The sequence below is a fragment of the Homarus americanus genome, unplaced genomic scaffold, assembly GCF_018991925.1.
Source record: "Homarus americanus isolate GMGI-L3 unplaced genomic scaffold, GMGI_Hamer_2.0 scaffold43075, whole genome shotgun sequence".
Lineage (NCBI taxonomy): Eukaryota > Metazoa > Arthropoda > Malacostraca > Decapoda > Nephropidae > Homarus > Homarus americanus.
This window is the reverse complement of record NW_024756438.1, coordinates 982,715-1,003,689: the sequence shown is the minus strand read 5'-3', so window position 1 is coordinate 1,003,689 and position 20,975 is coordinate 982,715. Positions and strand designations below refer to the sequence as shown.

Here is a 20,975-nt window from a genome sequence, read left to right as displayed (position 1 = left end):
TAGATAATAAGTCGATTAAAACTCCACCCTCGAGAGATTACTCTAAGTGAACTTTTATCAGTTAAGTGTACATGGGCTGTAAGTGTGCTTAAAGTGGTGTCTATGACGTCTTATTAGATATTTGACAATCGATGGTCAATCTACGGTACTTCATCAGGGTCTCGGGTGTCTGTATGTCTGGTCCCACGTCACGTCTAGTCACCCGGCGTCTGGCCACCCCCAGTAGAACTAAATTCAGAAAACAAATTAAGAATTATTATGACATTGTGGAAATATATCAACAAACGATACACTATAAGTCGGCACCATTGATCACTTTGTCAGCACCATAACTCGGCATCACTGATCACTTTGTCAACACCATAACTCGGCATCACTGATCACTTTGTCAACACCATAACTCGGCATCACTGATCACCATGTCAACACCATAACTCGGCATCATTGATCACTTTGTCAACACCATAACTCGGCATCATTGATCACTGTCAACACCATAACTCGGCATTACTGATCACTTTGTCAACACCATAACTCGGCATCACTGATCACCATGTCAACACCATAACTCGGCATTATTGATCACTTTGTCAACACCATAACTCGGCATCATTGATCACTTTGTCAACACCATAACTCGGCATCACTGATCACTTTGTCAACACCATAACTCGGCATCACTGATCACTTTCAACACCATAACTCGGCATCATTGATCACTTTGTCAACACCATAACTCGGCATCATTGATCACTTTGTCAACACCATAACTCGGCATTACTGATCACTTTGTCAACACCATAACTCGGCATCACTGATCACCATGTCAACACCATAACTCGGCATTATTGATCACTTTGTCAACACCATAACTCGGCATCATCACCATAGCAACTCGGCATCATTGATCACTTTGTCAACACCATAACTCGGCATCATGTCAACACCATGCTAACCTCGACATTATTGATCACTTTTGTCAACACCATAACTCGGCATCATTGATTTGTCAACACCCATAACTCGGCATCACTGGATCACCGTCAACACCCATAACTCGGCATCATGGATCACTGGTCAACACCCATAACTCCGGCATCACTGATCACTTTGTCAACACCATAACTCGGCATCATTGATCACTGTCAACACCATAACTCGGCATTACTGATCACTTTGTCAACACCATAACTCGGCATCACTGATCACCATGTCAACACCATAACTCGGCATTATTGATCACTTTGTCAACACCATAACTCGGCATCATTGATCACTTTGTCAACACCATAACTCGGCATCACTGATCACTTTGTCAACACCATAACTCGGCATCACTGATCACTTTCAACACCATAACTCGGCATCATTGATCACTTTGTCAACACCATAACTCGGCATCATTGATCACTTTGTCAACACCATAACTCGGCATCACTGATCACTTTGTCAACAATATGGAGGACTCGGGTGACAGTGACGCGGACTAGGCAGTGACTCTACCAGTACTTGAAAGTAAACTGGTTCTCTCACATACCTTTACTATACTTTCTACCGCTCATTTAATACTTGATGTGGTAAGTCTCTTGGGTACTTGAGCATTTACGGTACCTTTGGGGGGCTGTTTAACGACCCCCTCCACACACACTATTCGATTCCTTCAGTCCAATTCTCGTGTTACAGATTATATTTTACCATGATTAAATATTAAATGAAAGTTGATAATGGAGTACCGTCTTCTCTTGATTATTTCCTGAGGTAAAACAGAAGTGGAGAGAGAGAGAGAGAGACAGAGAGAGAGAGAGAGCACCATCCGGTCACTCTGAATCACTCCAAAGTTCACGATAAAGCTTTTGGATTACGTGAGCCGGCCGTCAGTATCTCTGGTGTTATCGTCACTGGTGTACCCACCCTGCCACCCACCCACCGTCAAGACCCAACACCCATCCCGCCCGCTTACACCCCCCCCCCCACACCCTCGCACCTTTTCACATTCACACCTGCACATTTGTTTAGTGTGTGTGTGTGTGTGTGTGTGTGTGTGTGTGTGTGTGTGTGTGTGTCAAATTACTTGTCAACAAAAGAATTAAAAGATCACATGAAGATTAACCTATTTCATCTGATGATTAAAACACCCACAACGCTACCTGGAGAGAAGGTTAGGTTAGGTTAGCGTTAAGGTGTTTAATCATCAGGTGAACTATTCTGGGGTGGCTTATCTTCAGGTGACCCATTATCTAAACACTATCAACGCACTGGTATTATCCACATGAAAAACACTTAATGTAAACAAAAATAGCGTGTTTTAACTTCATCCAAAACACACACACACACAGGGAAAATTTTGTACACTAAACATCAGACAGATAATAAACATTAAAAGGAAAAGTATTTGTCAATGTTGGATCTAGACACGTCCGTTTCCACCAATCAGGAAATAGTTTCTTGGTGAGGTTTATGCTTCAGTTTACCCAGACACAGAGTATTGTTTACAATTGTACACACACACGAGCAAGGGAGCAACAAACAGTATATTTTTACACCCCTCAGTTGACAACTTTATAACCACGGTGCGTAGTCTAAACTTTTGATTCCTGATATCCAATGCTGGTACGGCCTGGTTTCTGGCTGATGTCACCCTCACCCCCCCTCCCCCTCCCCCTCCTCATTTACTGATGTCACTAACCACACTACTTTTGGTTGGTCATGTCCCTCTCTCTCTCTCTCTCGAATTATTATTTTTTAAATCATTCGCCTAAAATTAACAAAGGATTCCGTGATATACTTTATTAGAGGTAGTTAGTGGGTGATATATGACCACGCGACGACCACACGAGTACACACAAGTACCCACAAGACCACACTAGTACCCTCAAGACCACACGAGTAACCACAAAACCACACTAGTACCCACAAGACCACACAGGTACCTACAAGACCACACGAGTACCATACTTGAGTACCATAACGCCAGATTCACCTCTCCCCCTCACCTTGAAAACTCATGATTTTCCAATTCTTATTAACATCTCAAGAAGATAATGTCTCCTTAATTATACGCATTTAAGACACCACTATTTTAAATATTTATAATACACGTGTAATGCCAAATGCAGTTCTTGTATCAGTCTTAATTATTAGTGGTTATTGACCTATGTGAACCGTATATAACCTCGCAATATGGTTCATACAAGCTTAAGGGATGCATAATGTATACCAGGGTTCACACACACTACACATACGTCATCTCTTCTCTCTCCTGGCATCGTAAATAATAAGTTGGGGTGAGGTGTGGGTGTCGCGGCGGCCTGTTGTATATAGGGCATTGAACCTGGTTTTCCCTTGATGGTATATCTTACACTGGTGTTAAGGAATGTCTCATGTAAAGGAGAAAATGCCAGCCTTTGATGTTTAGCACGGGCACTTGAGGTGACTTCCTGTTTCTGCTTCTGGGACTTCAACCTCAGTCCTGTCGAGTAAACATCTGCTAATGTTCACTCTGGTTATTACACTAAACTACATACTGCAGTTAACGGTTGTATAGAGTAAAGTAAAAGTAGTGATATTTAGACACATGTGGTGGATACTTACCGTACCTCCTATGGGAGGAGGCTACAGTCTGGTGTTAGGGGTGTTGTCCACAGTCACGTGTCAAGATTCATCGCATACATTCCTTGTCATAAATTTTATACAGTCCTAAATTTTATACAGTAGGCTTCGTCTATTAATTATCGTAACGCGGATGATAACAGATACCGTAATCACGATGACCACGATACAGCCACCTAATTAATGTACTATCGTGTGGCATGTCTTGTGGTGATAGTGGCAACGTCGTTACAGGCCAAACGTGAATAAACCACAACACTCGCCATAAAAACAAAGTCATTCTAACACTAAGGACAACACTGCCTAAGTAACAGCCATCACCTATTATCTTGTGGTATGTCGTCTTAATGTTTATACAGGAAGTAGTCACATGTATAACAGGGTGTCCGGGTTTACACAGATTCGTACCGTCAGTATTCCAAAATATAATAAGTGGACACCCTTTTTCTTTTTAGGGGGTCGCTGGTTCATTCCCTTGGCACCCTCAGTAGTGAATGAGTAACTATATAAATGGATTGTGAAGTACAGCACCACAACGTTGCCTCCTGGTGTATAAAAAAGGCATAAAATGTTGTATTTATTGTCCCAAACTGGCCTCTGACCTACGGGATGCACTCTCACTTGTTTTAAACATTAATACCTAAGAAAATTATAACTAGAAGGTGCCAGATGATGTGTTCCTCTGTAGAAAATATAAAATTGTACCTTTTTTACTGAACACTCAATCAGTGAGGTGAGAGTGTGGTGACGGCCTCGTGGGGAGTATGGATACGATACACCACACCACACAGTATAGACTCATCTTAGGTACACAAGGAGGCAACATGGCCGGCACTGCACTCGACCACCTCCACTTCCCCAACTGTAAAACTAGGCACCTCTCTAAATAGACAGTTGGTATCTAGGCAAGAACCATATTACAGTTACTAAAAGAACATATCTGGTTGAGTCTCAGTGGTTTGTTTAATATTTATCCTGACTGATACAGCCCAAAATAGATCCACCACTCACAATCACCTTTACATACAGCCTTCCTTTATCAAGTATTGCCAGGTAAAATTGCAAGCACGAGACCCAGGGTGGAGTCGGTGCATCTTTGGCTGACTGTACATACGAGACACACACACACCTGCATTATACCTCACCTATGTCTCCTGTCATAACTGGTCACATGTAGTTTAGGCAGACTTATCAGTACGTTAATGATGATATTTTTGAAAACAATTCCTGTGATAAACCTAACCTACCCACATAGGCTTATTCTTACATCTTCACATCATAACAACAATAAGAACGTTTATCTATCCCGAGTCTGGTTGTCAACACTAATAATAATCAATGGTAAACGATATAATCACTGGTAATGAGGGAGGCGCCGTTATTATCACCAGCTAAGATAACATTACGGATTATTTTGACTGATACTTGGTGTATGTTTGAGTAATGTACATAAGGGTATTTTCAGATGATACTGTTAGTGGTATTATTCTTAGGTAATTAACTAAACACATGGGATATCGTTATTCTCACTCGCTAATCTCATGAGTACGATGACTGGCTTAACCCCTAGAGTACGATGACAACCCCTTGAATGCGATGACTTGACCTTTTGAGTACGATATGTGTGTGTGTGTGGGGGGGGGGGGCATTGATTGATGTTAACATGTACAGTACATTCCTACAGAAAGACTTCCTGAATATCTTGTACGTCCATTGTGTGTGTGTTGTGCATAAAAACATTATTTAAAATCCTGATAAAAATATACTGTATTATTAAATCTGTGAGTCATTGTTTGTTTGGTTTATAATGAATAATGAGATGGCGAGTGAGTGTGAGTGAGGGAGGTGGACAGTAATCAACATTATCACGTCGTCTGTACACAGTATAATTGCTCTCACTGCAGTATATAAAGGCCAGAATATCAAGTACACTGTCTATGACACTAGCTAGGCGTTATCCTTATCTGATAGTGAAGACTACTGTACCATCAAAACAACTTTAAGTTTATTCTTGCCTTGACCTTGATGACATTCAACCCGTGGCCTTCTTGGCTTCCTTCTCAGTATTCCACACACTCGTCCCAAGTTTCCCGGTCGTCAACAACTGTCACTTCTTGTACTGTACCGAGGACACATGTCTTTGTTTACCTTGGAGGGAAGCACTGTGTCCGCTTGGCATTTTCGTCCATTGAAGTAATTTAACACTCATATACTGTTTTGTCGATGAGGACAGTGAGCCAGAGAGAGGATCTGTACCTAGCACAGTGTTGCGGCCTGGCGTTATCGTGTACGTTAACTTGACCCTTCCACCACCACAAGCATGGGGCTGTCGCTCCCGACCAGCCCACCACACCACTCGCTGTCTTCCACCTGGGGCGCGAGTTGCTCAACAATTATACCACACCAAAGACACAAAATACCTTAGCAATCATTGAAATAATACTTGCAACAAGATACGAAAATACAATTAAAGTTTAAACAAATCAGTTTAATTTTATTGTTATTATTATTCCCTTTCACAACACAATGCAATTAACATCTGTCCAGTGATAAACGAATGGAATTCCTTTATGCTCTCAACTTGTGGATTTGGCAATACATTACTTGTCCAGCGCGTTATGGGGTACGATAACTTCACATTGGAAAAAATGTTCTTTTGTGTTTATGAAAAATAACATCTATAAAGTATAAGATAACTATATATTTATTTTTTATTTGGTTTAATTGTGTAATAATGTTAAGCCTATAATGATACAAGGATGCCATACACGGTAACCTTATTGTTTATTTCTTGTATTGTTATTTGAGAAAAGACAAATTACAAAACAAACCTGCTTTGGTAACATATGTGCTAAAACAAATATTAAACACAGAAAATTTAATCCAAATAGAATATATGGATATTTAGCAAGATGATATGTGGATCTTACCTCCGCCACCATCGACCAGCTGACTTGACTCGATAGGATAGACTCGGGAGGTGGAGCGTGCGTTTGGTTGCCACCCGAGTGCGACAAGGGTGAAGTACTCACTATTTTACCAACCCAAATTCCTTTAATGGTGAATAAAGAAATTCTCTGTGCGCAAAGATTATGAATTAAATTTTTACAAAAGGGTTTAATAAGTTCTTACCTTATTATCACAATTAATGTCAGCTGACGAGTTAGGATAAACACAGAGGCAGCCCTTGCTTTGGTCCCATATTTATAATAATGCACAAAAGCAAGACCATTAACCTAACCTAACCGTGGCCCAAACGTCCGTTCACCATATTAGCCAGAGCTTATTTAACATCATTAACCTAACCTAGCCTAAATATCTTGTAGATCACACACTATAGTACCCTCTTCCAATTTCTGGTGAATATATAGGATAAATTTTTACTATATAAGCTTCTATATAGTTGAGTCTATGTAGTTTTATAGTATGGACATATACACTTAAACGTCTTAATTATATAGATGACGTAGCCCTTTGTGTAAGGTGGCAGCTGGACTTGGCAACAGTGTTTGTATCTCATGACGTCATGCTCTGATGACGTCATGTTGCCTTCTCTCTGAGTAGCAGAAACAATAAGAAAAGTTCCATTAATATTAACGTATCACCAGAAAAGAGTCCTCGTGTGTGTGTCCCAGGAAACCGTATATAAACAGTTATGTAAGACCAACTTGCTGGGGTGTTGAGAACAACTGTGGACTGCTGTCATGTTATTGATACAGTACACTCCACCACAACCATTGATTGAAGCGGGTGTTTGGGGCCGCCACAGGGATAAGAGGCACTTCAAGCTGTAATACTATAGACTGTGTAGAGTAAAGTATAAAGGTTGAGAGGTTGGAGGGTATGGATAGCCGTTCAGAGAAAATTGAGATAAACAAACTAAATAAACAGATTACTTTATATAGAGCAATAAGAGATGGTTTTAGTGGCGGGTAAAAGATACATAATATACTACAGTATAAGGGTAAATGTCACAGCTTTCAGGAAAATCTATAGTAAATCAAGAAACTATTTCGGGAACACAAGCTGTCCAACTTGCGTCATTCTGACGTAAAGGTTGCGTCTCGTGTTCCAAGCTGGGCGGTCCACGGGCTGTCAATTTGTTTAAGGTGTAGAAGCTGTCGCCAACACAATAACCACACTAAATTATCGAGTTGTATGACCCAGTGTTAGGAATAATCCAAGAAAATTGGACAACTCACTAACGGCACTGACTAACCATAACTCCTGATTACAATCCACAAATCGATTAACATCTATAGAACCCCAAATTACTGCTGAGTAGACGGAGGCAAATGACGTCAAGAACTGTGGCCATATTTTCACCGTGTCCGGCCGGGATCAAGTCACTAAAGACAACATTCCTATCATCATTGTCAAATCTCACAAGCAAGAGTTAATAACATGGTATTTAGTTCTATAATGGTCAGCTGTTATATTAAACGACTTGACGTTAAATTAAACATTATTAAACATCACGAACATGACACTAACAACTGACCTTATAAAACAGAGAGAAGAAACAGGGTTAAAATTATTAGCCGTCCTTGCTTTCATATCCATTGAGTTATTATTTTCTTCTAACTGTGTGTTAAGTTAACGTTCGGTGTACCTAGATAAGCGGTGTGTGTGAGTCACGGAGCTGGGAGATAAGGTCAACCACTGAAACATTTACAAGGTCATCGATCACTGGTTTAGATACCCTGGGTAGTGTAGGTGTTGGTAGGGAAAAGTACTAGATTATGACAGCCTCAACCCCCAAAAAAAATCATAATTGGCGTCTCATGGTTCAAGGATTGCATCTTTTATGACAGATTTGTTAATGTGATTCATGTGTACGTGACTCGGTTTTTGTTGTATTGGTGTGGTGTGGTTGTCTGTCATCTGGTGAAGAAACTTGTATTTTGTGAAGCAATGTAGAGGGTTTCGTATGCTTCATCCACTGTGTTCAGTATATGTATTTATAATCTTTAAAACACTGAAACATGTACAGTATATATCTGATCAGTGTACAATATTATCAGGAAATTTTATCACACACACACACACACACACACACACTCTTCACTGATTAAAGTACCTGTGTGTTGAATTACCTAAGTCAGTACCACGACCATAGAGGAAACCAATATTTTCCTGTTAGAAGTTCGTCATTATATTATAAAAAATATAATAGTTTGAAATCAATAAATTAAATCATTGACTTGAACACAGATAATCACAATGACTCACAAGGACACATCACACGTTAAGACAGAGTGAGTCCGAGGAGGAGGTAGCCAATTGGTATTCTTACAACAGTACCAGCCCAGCCAACCCGCGTAAATAATAATCAATAAAATAACAAGATCAGTTTGATCATTGATCCATCTGGTCTACCTTAAAGATGTATTGTGTTGTATTAGTCACCTTCCACAACAAAGACCTTTTAAGTTTACATATATCTGGTTCACCTGTCTCCCGTCCCACAAGCTGGTACACATTACATTTAATCTCATAAAGCTCTTCTTGTCCTCTCACTCCTCCGCCTTCTCTTCTTCCTCCTCCTCCTCCACCTCTTCCCCGCCTCCTCCTCCTAGCACTTGTTCTACGTCGAAACATTAACTTCGACTCTGTGTGTGTGTGTGTGTGTGTGTGTGCCAGGAATAATGCACACCAGCAGGCGAGGTAACAAGGGGTGAGTATAGTGAAAGGTCTTAACACTGACCTAGTGCCATAGAAACCTTGACCCGTATAGTGGCACACCTTAAACCAATCAGCTGAGTACCTATAGATAGGTCACGAGAGAGAGAGAGGTCACGGATTTCCTTACCTCTCAGGATTAATGGGTACGTCACCTTACTCACCTGAAGATTAACCACTCTAGCGTTACCTGGGGTTATAGTGTAGGTTAACCAGGTAAAATAAGCTGGGGTGTCTAATCTAAAGGTAATATAAGGTGAACAATGGTCTGGGACAATTCACAGATGAGTGTAATTTCAGTGTGGTGAGGAACGTTAAGTGATCAAGCTGGCTGGTACACTTTATGACAAGGGCCTATCTTAGATCTCGGTTACCTGTTGGAAGAGAGGCAACCATGACACTCACCCTCACTCGGCTGTGTCTCTCGGTGTCTTAATTTTATCCCTGAGAGTGTACCCGGGTAGGTGTGTGTGTGTGTGTGTGTGTGTGTGTGTGTGTGTGTGTGTGTGTGTGTGTGTGTTGTGTGTCACGGCCGTAATAGTCCTTTAAGGGTGACGAATGTTCTTCAAACAAACACTTGGCAGGAATATTGACAGCCTCAAGACCTAAATAGAATTTGACAGTATGGACGAATTATTATATTAACGACGGGGCTGTGAGCGTTCTGGGGCGGGAGGTATGTCTTGTTTGATTCTAGACATACACGCAACCATGATTCTTGTTATTGTTCATTTAATAAAAAAAACACAACCGCTCTACTTTGTGATTGTGTGTGAGGGAGACATTAAAGGTGTTTATATAATATACAAAGACATTATTTATTTCACTCCTCGATGACAAGACATTTATTTCATATGTCAGGTGATAAGTTTATGAGTGGAGGGATAAATTACCTCAGGTCGTGGCAGCTGTGGTAATGACTGTGTGAAGTTGGGCATCCTGATGTCTTCTGGGTACACCTGGTACTTACTGTAGGAGGGGGAGCTGTGTTCATTGCTCGAGATGGTGTAAACGTTCATTTTATCCGGGTGTCGCTTTAACCATTCCTTCCCCGGGGATTTCTTCTTGGCCATCTTGTGAACGTTATCCTTCACTTTAATCTGATACTATATAAACGATGCGACGATGTTGTTTTGAGACACTCGTGTATAATGTTGGTGATTATACCCAGTACACGAACACTTTATTATTTAATGGTTCGGATAGGAAACACAATTATAGGTCGTTTACAAGTATATAATTATCAGGGATCACAGGCAGGAAGTATATGCTTAATGGAGGGAGGAATTAATTATCTCAGAGAGGTAAAATAAAGTGTGTCACGTCATGGTTCGGGAAGGACACTCGTGACTGAGTACTGAGTGAGGCGGTGCAGGTCCTGGGAGCCATCAGGGCGGAGCTATCACCTGCTTCCACCACCCAAACCCCACCCATTGGCCAGCTCCGCCAGCCAGTCGTTCTTTCTACTCAAATGCCACTGCTGAAAGATTTATCCATGATGGAGAACTTAACACGCATATAGGTCATATATTCTCTTAAAATGACATTCCTTATCGTGGATTAATACTTCCAGACCCCAAGAGGTATAATACTGGTGAGGTTATTGGTTTATCGGGTAACCTTTTTCCTGTGTGGTTGAGAAGCATTCCAGAGCTCCGAAGACTGTGGCTGGCTCTTATGTTTAGTGTGTACTGTGGCGTTGTTCATGAGTGTATTACGTGTTTGTTTATCTGTGTGTGTTTTATGTCTGTTGATGTCGTGTGTGTGTGTGTGTGTGTGTGTGTGTGTGTGTGTGTGTGTGTGTGTGTGTGTGTGTGTGTGTGTGTGTGTGTGTGTGTGTGTGTGTGTGCCCAAAACAGTTCTTCATGAACAACTAAACTGACTCCTCTTACACCGGGGAGTCAGGCCAGATCTCTTAACGTTCTCCACAACTTCATTCATCAGTAGCACAATACTCAGCGTGAATAAGACCGAGTCATCACATGTAGTCAAGGCTCTCTGACTGTATCCACCATCTTGAACTGACTGGTGTTTATTTGATTTTAGTTGTGTAATTTCTCCATTAGGTGTTATATATGGGTCATAAGGCCGAGTTAACAAAAGGGTGGATGACTGTATCCCATCGACCCCAGGAAATGTAAATAACACTTTCCTTCCTCTACTCTACAATACTGATATAGGGAAGAGTTCAATGGTCGTTGTCGTAAAGGGTTGTAAGAGGGGGATAGGGGTGATGGTTTTAGATTAGATTAGATTGTCCCCGAGTTGACTTATGTTTCTATCTTGTAGGTCAGGAGAGGTTAATCACCTGGTCAACCTTAATAACGTCAATAACCTGTAGGGGAGGTCATAGCAGATATCCCTCCTCCTAGTGACATGCCTGGAACTTGACATTATTAGGGACCTGCCACACTTTGCAATAAACAGATAAATTGTACCGGGAATTTTCCCCCTACACACTCATCATTCTGTTACTCTATGCAACTTGCTGACAAAACCCACACCCTTCAGGCCTTTTACGCCCTTAATGCATGAGTCATAAAGGCAAGCATGAACCCCGCATGCTTCCCAGATGGGCGCTGTAAACGCCTGCGCTTCACCTTGCACAGGATGGGCAAGCTCCAAAACCAGCCCTCTTGGGCAATCTGTAAAAAATCTGTCTGTCAATAACACGGTGGCTTTCCTCTCCCGGATCTTCGTACGCCATAACACGCCTCGCCATAGCACACGTGCCTCGCCATAACACGTGCCTCTCCATAACACACGTGCCTCGCCATAACACGTGCCTCGCCATAACACGTGCCTCGCCATAACACACGTGCCTCGCCATAACACGCCCGCCATAACACGTGCCCGCCATAACACACTGCCTCGCCATAACACACGTGCCTCGCCACAACACGTGCCTCGCACACGTGCCTCGCCATAACACGTGCCTCGCCATAACACACGTGCCTCGCCATAACACGTGCCTCGCCATAACACACGTGCCTCGCCATAACACGCCTCGTCATAACACGTGCCTCGTCATAACACACGTGCCTCACAACACGTGCCCCGTCATAACACACGTGCCTCGCCATAACACGTGCCTCGTCATAACACACGTGCCTCGCCATAACACGTGCCTCGTCATAAACACACGTGCTCGCATAACACGTGCCTCGCCATAACACACGTGCCGCCTTGACCTGTTATAATATATGTTTGTGCTGAATACCTGTACCTGTAATTAAGAACTTATATAAGTGTATTACAGAAGGTTTTTAATGGAAAGACAAAAATAGTAGATAATCCGGTAACACTTGGGTCCGTTAACACTTATATACACAGTGGTTAGGCACACACACACACACACACACAGCAAGGCGTATTTAATTAGGATGTTGTAACACCTTCATACTCCCTGTGGGAGGAGGGAACACTCCTGGTGGTGACAGCAACGAGGGCTGCCTGGCTGGAGGTGATGTCACACACACACACACACACACACACACACACACACACACACACACACACACACACACAGATATATTAAGGTAAACACTCATGATGATACCTCAGACCATAGTTCGCACTCCTCAAAATAAACAATGACATCAAATTTACCAAGTAAAACTCCAAGAAATTCCACTACTTGAAGGAAACAAAACTTGAAGGAAAAAAGAAGTTGAAGGAAATAGAATTCAAACGTGAAGGAAATTAATGTTTTGATTAGAAATATTACTGAAGAATAGAAATAGTGAATTGTCTTAAGATATGTAACCCAGTTTATGTCAGCTAACCTAACCTAACCTTACCCAACCTAACCTAACCTAACACCTACAGGAAGCATTAGGGTTGTTAATCTTCAGGTGAAATAATCTCTGGGTGTACCTGATCTTCACGTGATAACAAAAATAATTCCATAAATATCACCACCTGTAATATACACTTAAGTTAGGGGATATAGGGCCTTATACCGGGGCCTTATACCGGGGCCTTATACGGCCTTATACGGACCTTATACCGGGGCCTTATACCGGGGGCCTGCACGGGGCCTTATACCGGGCCTTATACCGGGCTCATACATTATGCCAGGGCCTTATAGCGAGGCTTCTATTGACCCCCGAAAAAAATTAGCCTTAGGACCTCCCTGCTGGGTGTAAAGGTTGGCAATAAGAGGTGTGTGTGTGTGTGTGTGTGTGTGTGTGTGTGTGTGTGTGTGTGTGTTGTGTGTCCTCCACACAGCCAGAATAATAATGAACTACCCACCATCATTATCTTCTTAAAATGGCTTGGCTCTTAACTCAGGTAAATATATTAAAAAGTGGAAAATTTTACGTCAACTTTTTAAACTTTTCTCCTTTAATTAAACAATAATCTGTGGCGTCTATTATACTGTACACATAGATATAGCGTCATAAAGATAAAACGTGATTGTTGTTGGGGCGGGCAGGGCAGGGCAGGGCAGGGCAGGGGTCAGCTGGAGTACCGTCAGGAGCCTTCGTCAGCAGTGTTCTGATCAACTCACTTATTGCCTTACATCATCATCGTCTCTCTCACCTGGCAACTGACATCATCCATAATAGGTCGACAGGTAATAGTGGAGGTTGCCCAGTAGGTAAGGTGACAGGTATTGGTGGGACACACACACACACACACACACACACACACACACACACACACACACACACACACACACACACACACACACACACACACACACACACTATTTTCTGTGGGAATTATTCGTACAGTATCTATTAAAAATCTCTAAAATGTTAAACTCTTATTAACGTTAAGTAATATCATCCGTCCCCGTTAAGAAGTAAAAAGTCAAGTTAGAAAACTTAGTTAATTTAAATACCTAAGTTGTTGAGGTTTTAATAATACCAGGAGAGAGGGGGGTGTGGAGGCATGTGGGGTGTGGTGGAGGCATGCAGGGGTGTGGAGGCATGTGGGGGTGTGGAGGAGTGTGGGGTGTGGTGGCATGTGGGGTGTGGTGGGCATGTGGGATGTGGAGGCATGTGGGGTGTGGAGGAGGCACGTGGGGTGTGGAGGGCATGTGGGGTGTGGAGGCATGTGGGGTGTGGTGGAGGCATGTGTGGGGTGTGGAGGCATGTGGGGTGTGGAGGTGTGAGGCGTGGGGTGTGGTGGCGTGTGGGGTGTGGGGGCATGTGGGGTGTGGAGGTGTGTGGGGTGTGGAGGCATGTGGGGGTGTGGGAGGCATGTGGGGTGTGGAGGCATGTGGGGTGTGGTGGGATGTGGGGTGTGGGAGGCATGTGGGGTGTGGAGGCATGTGGGGTGTGGAGGTATGTGGGGTGTGGAGGGCATGTGGGGTGTGGAGGAGGCATGTGGGGTGTGGAGGCACGTGGGGTGTGGAGGAGGCATGTGGTGATCATGTGGAGAGAACGTGCGTGGTGGTGGCTCCTCTTGCATACTGATGATCAACCCGTCCACTACCCACCTGGGCTCCACACACACACACACACACACACACACACACACACACACACACACACACACACACACACACACCTTTCCTCCCCTGTTCTCTCATTCATTCTTACTGTTACCTCACACTAGTCAACATTATACAATGAAATTGTAGCAAGATCTTCTCCCAACCCCCTAAATCAGGGGTGTCAAACTCATGGCCTGCGGGCCAAATGTGGCCCTTGGGATGATGGTAAAATTTATCAGCCCGTGAAATTATGAAAGAAATAGATATAATCATGTTTATTGAGTAAAATGAAATTTACATACTTAAGATCAGACAAACCCAAATGAGGTATTCCTGGTAAGGCAGGTAAGGCGATCTGTGAAGCTGTAAACTTCAATCCTGCAAATATGTGATATATCTCTTGTGTTGGCCCTGAAGAGGGTAACTTAAATAAGAATTGGCCCTCGAAAGGTTTTGACTTTGACACCACTGCCCTAAATCATGCTGGCGACTCATTCACTCACTTGCCAGCCTGTCAATACCACCTGGGCACACCTCCATGTTTCATTATCTTGTGTATTTTTTATTTTTATTTCCTACTTTTTTATCTGATATTCTCTTATATTTATTGGTGTTTATCTCCCTTTCTTTAATTATTCATATTTTCACTCATTCGTTTATTTGATATAATTTCCTCGTCATTTTCTTTCCTTGACTCTCTCTCTCTCTCTCTCACACACACACAAAATTCTATCATGCGTTTGTTTAATATTAGCATGATAATCCCACCCATCCCCACATCACCTCACCCCACCCCACCCTACCCCACCCCACCCCACCCACCACCCCCACCCCACCCCACCCCACCTACCCACCCCACCCCCTACACCCCACCCCACCCTACCCACTCCCACCCCATCCCACCCCACCCCACCCCACCCACCATAATATATTATAAACAACACTAATATCAAGTTCTTCCAGTTGTTGATCAATATTTGTTTATGTTTACCACCAAGAGACGAGACTGCGACGTTAACACCCTCAGAGTTAGACTGTGTGTGGTGGTGACTGTGTGGTGGTGACTGTGTGTGGTGGTGACTGTGTGTGGTGGTGACTGTGTGTGGTGGTGACTGTGTGTGGTGGTGGCTGTGTGTGGTGGTGACTGTGTGTGGTGGTGACTGTGTGTGGTGGTGACTGTGTGGTGGTGACTGTTTGTGGTGGTGACTGTGTGTGGCAATGTGTATGTGTATGTATGAACTGTATGTGTGTGTATGTATGTGGAAGGTCTGTCTTATGTGGGTTATTTTTCTGGTGTAGTATTTATAGGTTAGGTTATCCTCCGACACACACACACACACACACACCTGTACTCTCTCTTTGTCTCATCATGGTGTGGCACTGTGAGGCAAAGGTTAGGAAGAGTGTGGTGAGCGCCAGGTGAGTCAGCACACGTGTACACACCCTCTGGTCATACATGGGTCCGCTGCTGACGAAGGAACTTATAATATGGGTAACACATACTCTCTGTTCCAGCCCTCCCCCCACCTGAGGCCTCACGCAGGTGGGGGGAGGACGTCAGGTAGGGGAGGGGGGGTGTGGAGTACTGGCTGTTTATCAGGTTATTTACACCTTATACTTCCACACAACTCTCCGGAACTGTTATGGTTAGGTTAGGTCAGGTCAGGTCAGGTAAGGTTAGGTTAGGTAAGGTTAGGTTAGGTTGGGTTAGGTCAGGTAAGGTTAGGTTAGGTAAGGTTAGGTTAGGTTGGGTTAGGTCAGGTCAGGTCAGGTCAGGTTAGGTCAGGTAAGGTTAGGTTAGGTTAGGTAAGGTTAGGTTAGAATCGGGGAGGTTGTGGAGGGAGCAACTGGTCACTACACCTCCGTCAGCTGGGTGTGGTCACAGTACACCACAGAAGGGCGGCCCTGAGTTTCAAGGTCCTGTGGTGCTGTCTCCATCCCGCCATCTTGGTATTTGTGAGCCTCCAACACGGTTCGGTTAGGTTATATTATGTTAGGTTAGTATAGGTTAGGTTATAATAGGGAAGGTTCCGTCAGCTATTAATGAGAGCCTTTTACAGCTATTAACCAAAGCCTTAAAGTGAAGAGAGTGAAAGTGGGTTCCAGCTTATAAGAGTCTTGAGTCGTTTTGGTACACAAGGAAGGAGCTTGGCTATTACTAAGGTGCCCAAGATGCGAGCCAGTGACCCTTAGGACGAGAGTCGAGAGCTGCATCCACTCAGCCACTGCAACCCAGGGTATATCTTAGTATAGTTCCGTCAGCCAATATACATTCATTATTATTATTATTATTATTATTATTATTATTATTATTATTATTATTATTATTATTATTATGTTGAGTAGAAAATACAGATGTAAATATGTTACTAATAGTCACAGTACATAACTCAGGCTGTGCTAGGCGTTGTCGAGTATATTCAACAAAAACATGACCCACATTTATCAGTACAAACCAAGAAGTTAAATCCTCACAGAACAAGGGTTACATACTGTGCCCTTCTCCCGGTGCCGAATACGGTAACTCCAGGTGGTTTAGTGTAGAACAGGTGACTACACTCACCTGTTCTATAAACGCTGATACAAGGTACACGTGTTATATTGTCTAACATGGTGAGGCGAGGCTGTATATCAACCCGACACGCAAGCACACACACACACACACACACACGCAAGCACACACACACACACGCAAACTCTTAACCTGGATTCGTGTGGTAAGAACGTAAGCCTACTACAATGCTCACCTATTTATACACGAAGGACAGGCCCGCTCGTCCTGCAGTCTCCTGGCCAAATAACCTACCGTAACTATTTTGTCTATCTCTATTATGGAACAAACACGTGTAGGTTATATAATACAGAAATATTGACTGGTGTGTGTGGGTGTGTGTGTGTGTGTGCGTGCGTGCGTGTGTGTGTGTGTGTGTGTGTGTGTGTGTGTGTGTGTGTGTGTGTGTGTGTGTGTGTGGAGGAGCATCACTGACGGCGGGATCTTAGGTTACATTAACAGTGAAGCATTTATGTGGTGGTGACGCTTCCCTGGTTGGCTGGTCTAGCATGTGCGCCATCAGAAACACCTACGTCAGTGTGGCAGCTCTAGTGAGGATATGTGTGATATACAGCTCATATAGACTGACCCATGCATGTTTATTAAGGTTATTTAAAACAACTAATGTCTTATAGGAATGATTTGTTGGGTAGGATACAGGCCATTGAGAGACGCTAATGTGTGTTATGTATGAGTATAGGTTATTGGGATACGGCCATAGGGACCTCTATACACACGTCCCGGTAGGGTTGATACAGGCACCACCATTACAGTACACACACATGTCGGTAAATAAGATAAAGAGACCAGTGGAAAAGACGCACATGTCTGGCTAGGTCTGGGAGTTGACGCCTACGACATTGAAAAACTTGTACTACGTGTTGGCGGTATTGACGGAGCGATGTTATACCGTTTGGTGAAATGATTGAGGAGATTTTTGCAATGTTTGTTTGTCCGACGCAGATCTACGAAACACAACAACTATATTGGCGTAAACAAGAATCATCACTGAAGCGTAAACATATATCTCTCCTTGTTTTTTTTTCTTTATTTATCACTTCACAGACGCCCCGCGGTCGCCTACACCTCACCAGCCCAAATCCCAGAGATGTAAAGTAACTTGGCGGCCTTGAAGACTGTTGTGACGTTACCAAACGGGGGGTAGTAGCTGTAGCAAGAACTTTTGCAGTACTGTAGTGAAGATGTTTACCACTACACCGACTCCTCACCTATTTATTTCCATCACTAGAGCGTAAACTCATTGGCTGTAGAACAATAAAAAGCAAAATCAGGCTTTAAGAACTTAAAGACGGGAAGGGTTAGTTTTGTTTTGATATTTTACTTCACAAAGAACAAGTGTAATTTACGTTTCAAAACCATATCTTAAGTGTGTCACCATCTGAGTCCACGAGGAACATATTTAGCTGAGTTTGAGGCTATTTTGATGCAGTTTTGAAGCAATTTTTCTAAACTACTTATTACGCCACCCACCAGACTGACAAGGGTCTCTATTTCTCTTAAGAGGATTACCGCCGCACTGGGCCTCACGTGTCAACAAGGAGGAACCTGAATGTAGAACCTGTTTGACTGAGCTGTTTACAAGCCTGGTCTCTTGTGTGTGTATATAAATTGTTGTATCTTGTGGCGAAATTATAGATACAAAATACATATAAATAAACATGAGATAAATAAATAAAATAGTTTGGTGTTAGTTTATATATATCAAAGTTTATTTACGTTGGGGTAATTTGGTTAAGTTGTGTGGTTTGGTTTGTCGTGTCTGAATGTAAAAGTATAGTTGTGGCGTTAGCTCCCGTATTTGGCCTGTTTGGGGTGTCTTTATTCTGCTGCTGCCTTTCCTAATCTTACTGAAATGAGGACTAAGTTATGTGTGAGTGGGTATTATATATGATGAGGAAATAGCTTAGTCTTCCCTCAACCTATTAACTCAAGAACTGACAGACAGACAGACAGACAGACAGACACTGATAAACCTATACTTGACCTCATTAAACACTCACTGACGCTTATTATATTTTAAACCTTCTCTCTTAACCCGACAGCAGAGTCACTCTTATAAACATTATTAAACATTAAAGAGTAAAATATATGTTTCAAGATGTAAGCATTATGAGCCAAGTGTGGAGGGAAGCAGGACAGGGCAGGGCAGGACAGAGCAGGGCAGAGCAGGGCAGAGCAGGGCAGAGCAGGGCAGGGCAGGACAGGGCAGGGCAGGGCAGGGCAGGCAGAGCAGGGCAGGGCAGGGCAGGGCAGGCAGGCAGAGCAGGGCAGGCAGAGCAGGGCAGGGCAGGGCAGGGCAGAGGGCACAGAAGGGCAGGGCAGGGCAGAGGGTCCTAGAACGATTTCCTTCCTACACTATATGACAGCAGCTTGGGGCCAACAACCTCAGTGCTTTGCCTTGCTCACATGTAGAGCTCCCCCCCCCCTGACTAAGCTTTATTTCAAGCTCTTGGTCTCTGTCTCACCTGTCTAGATATAAGGTAGAATATATGGATTTAAAGTCACTTCAGTTGGATAGTTATTACCAAACATTATGGTATTTTAGGCACCCCAGGTTATTTCACGTCATGATTAATCATCCTAACCCAACCTAACCCAACCCAACCTAACCTAACCCAACCCAACCTAACCTAACCTGAAAACCTATAAAACTTTCATAAACTTGTATAGATATATCTTATGAAATCCAAGGGACTCATTGCTATTCTGGGACTGTTGACAATGATATCTCATGTTGACGGGAGAACACACACACACACACACACACACACACACAGGGGAGCGCGGGTGTGGGTGAATTGGTTGTGTCAGTCAGGTGGCGAGCAACGTGCAAGGTGAAGAAGTACCCCCACCCCCCATGTTGTTGGGTGGGTCTACACACACACACACACACACAAGACAGACGACAACAAAGAAGCAACGTCTAATTTTAGCTAAACACATGAAAAAACACGAAATAATAATAATAATAATAATATCCACAGTTATATTTTTATTGGAGTAAATTCAAACTCAGCCAGTTACCAGTCACAGTACCACATATCAGTCACCAGTCTAAACACCACACGCGTCACCAGTCTACTAACACGTCAGTCACCACTCACAGCCCCCCCCTCCCTTACAGTCACCACTCAGCACCAGTCAGTCAATCAGTCAGACATTTAATCCAGTCAAGTCGGGGAGGCACCTGGAACATAAGGCTTCAGTAAGATACATAACGTGTGTTCCTCTGGTCTACTGTGGTGAGAATGGTTATGCTTCTGTAACCAATCAGTCAATCAAGTAGTCAAGGGGGAAGGGAGGTGGGGGGAGGGATGGAGAGGAGGAAGGGATGGGGTGGGAGAGAGTAGGGGAGGGAGGAGGGGGGAAGTAGGGAGGTGGGGGAGGGGAGATTGATGTACGCGTAAAATACCTGAAATTTTTTGGTGAGGTCACAGGTCAGAGGTCACGTTCCTCACATCTCACCTGAGGACTTCAACCCTAATTTACTCACACCTTTAAGAATATTGATACTAGACTGTGTTGAAATTGGACTTGGTGTAATTAGTAAACTTAATTAAAGGTTTGGACAGGTAAATGTTAACTGGTCTAAATTAGTTTGTTTCTGGTTCATGATATTTGTTTAATATTTTTATAATTGGTTATGTTAGAAGTGTGTGTCTGTGT

General features: G+C 43.2%; 1 protein-coding gene across 5 annotated transcripts in view; it reads right to left on the bottom strand.

Moving 5' to 3' along the window:
* The window catches only part of LOC121856812 (monocarboxylate transporter 14-like), a 64,865-nt gene that overhangs the window by 38,909 nt on the left and 4,981 nt on the right, over positions 1-20,975 (bottom strand). Inside the window, exon 1 of one of the 5 annotated variants that reach the window (XM_042352532.1) lies at positions 10,185-10,379. The exons of 1 other annotated variant lie outside the window; for it this stretch is intronic. In XM_042352532.1, the coding sequence (XP_042208466.1) occupies positions 10,185-10,364 (180 nt within the window). In that variant the 5' untranslated portion in view covers positions 10,365-10,379. Of the gene's footprint in view, positions 1-5,624; positions 5,752-6,539; positions 6,567-10,184; positions 10,380-20,975 lie in introns of those variants that run through there. 3 more of the 5 variants (XM_042352535.1, XM_042352536.1, XM_042352538.1) reach the window with 3 other exon arrangements.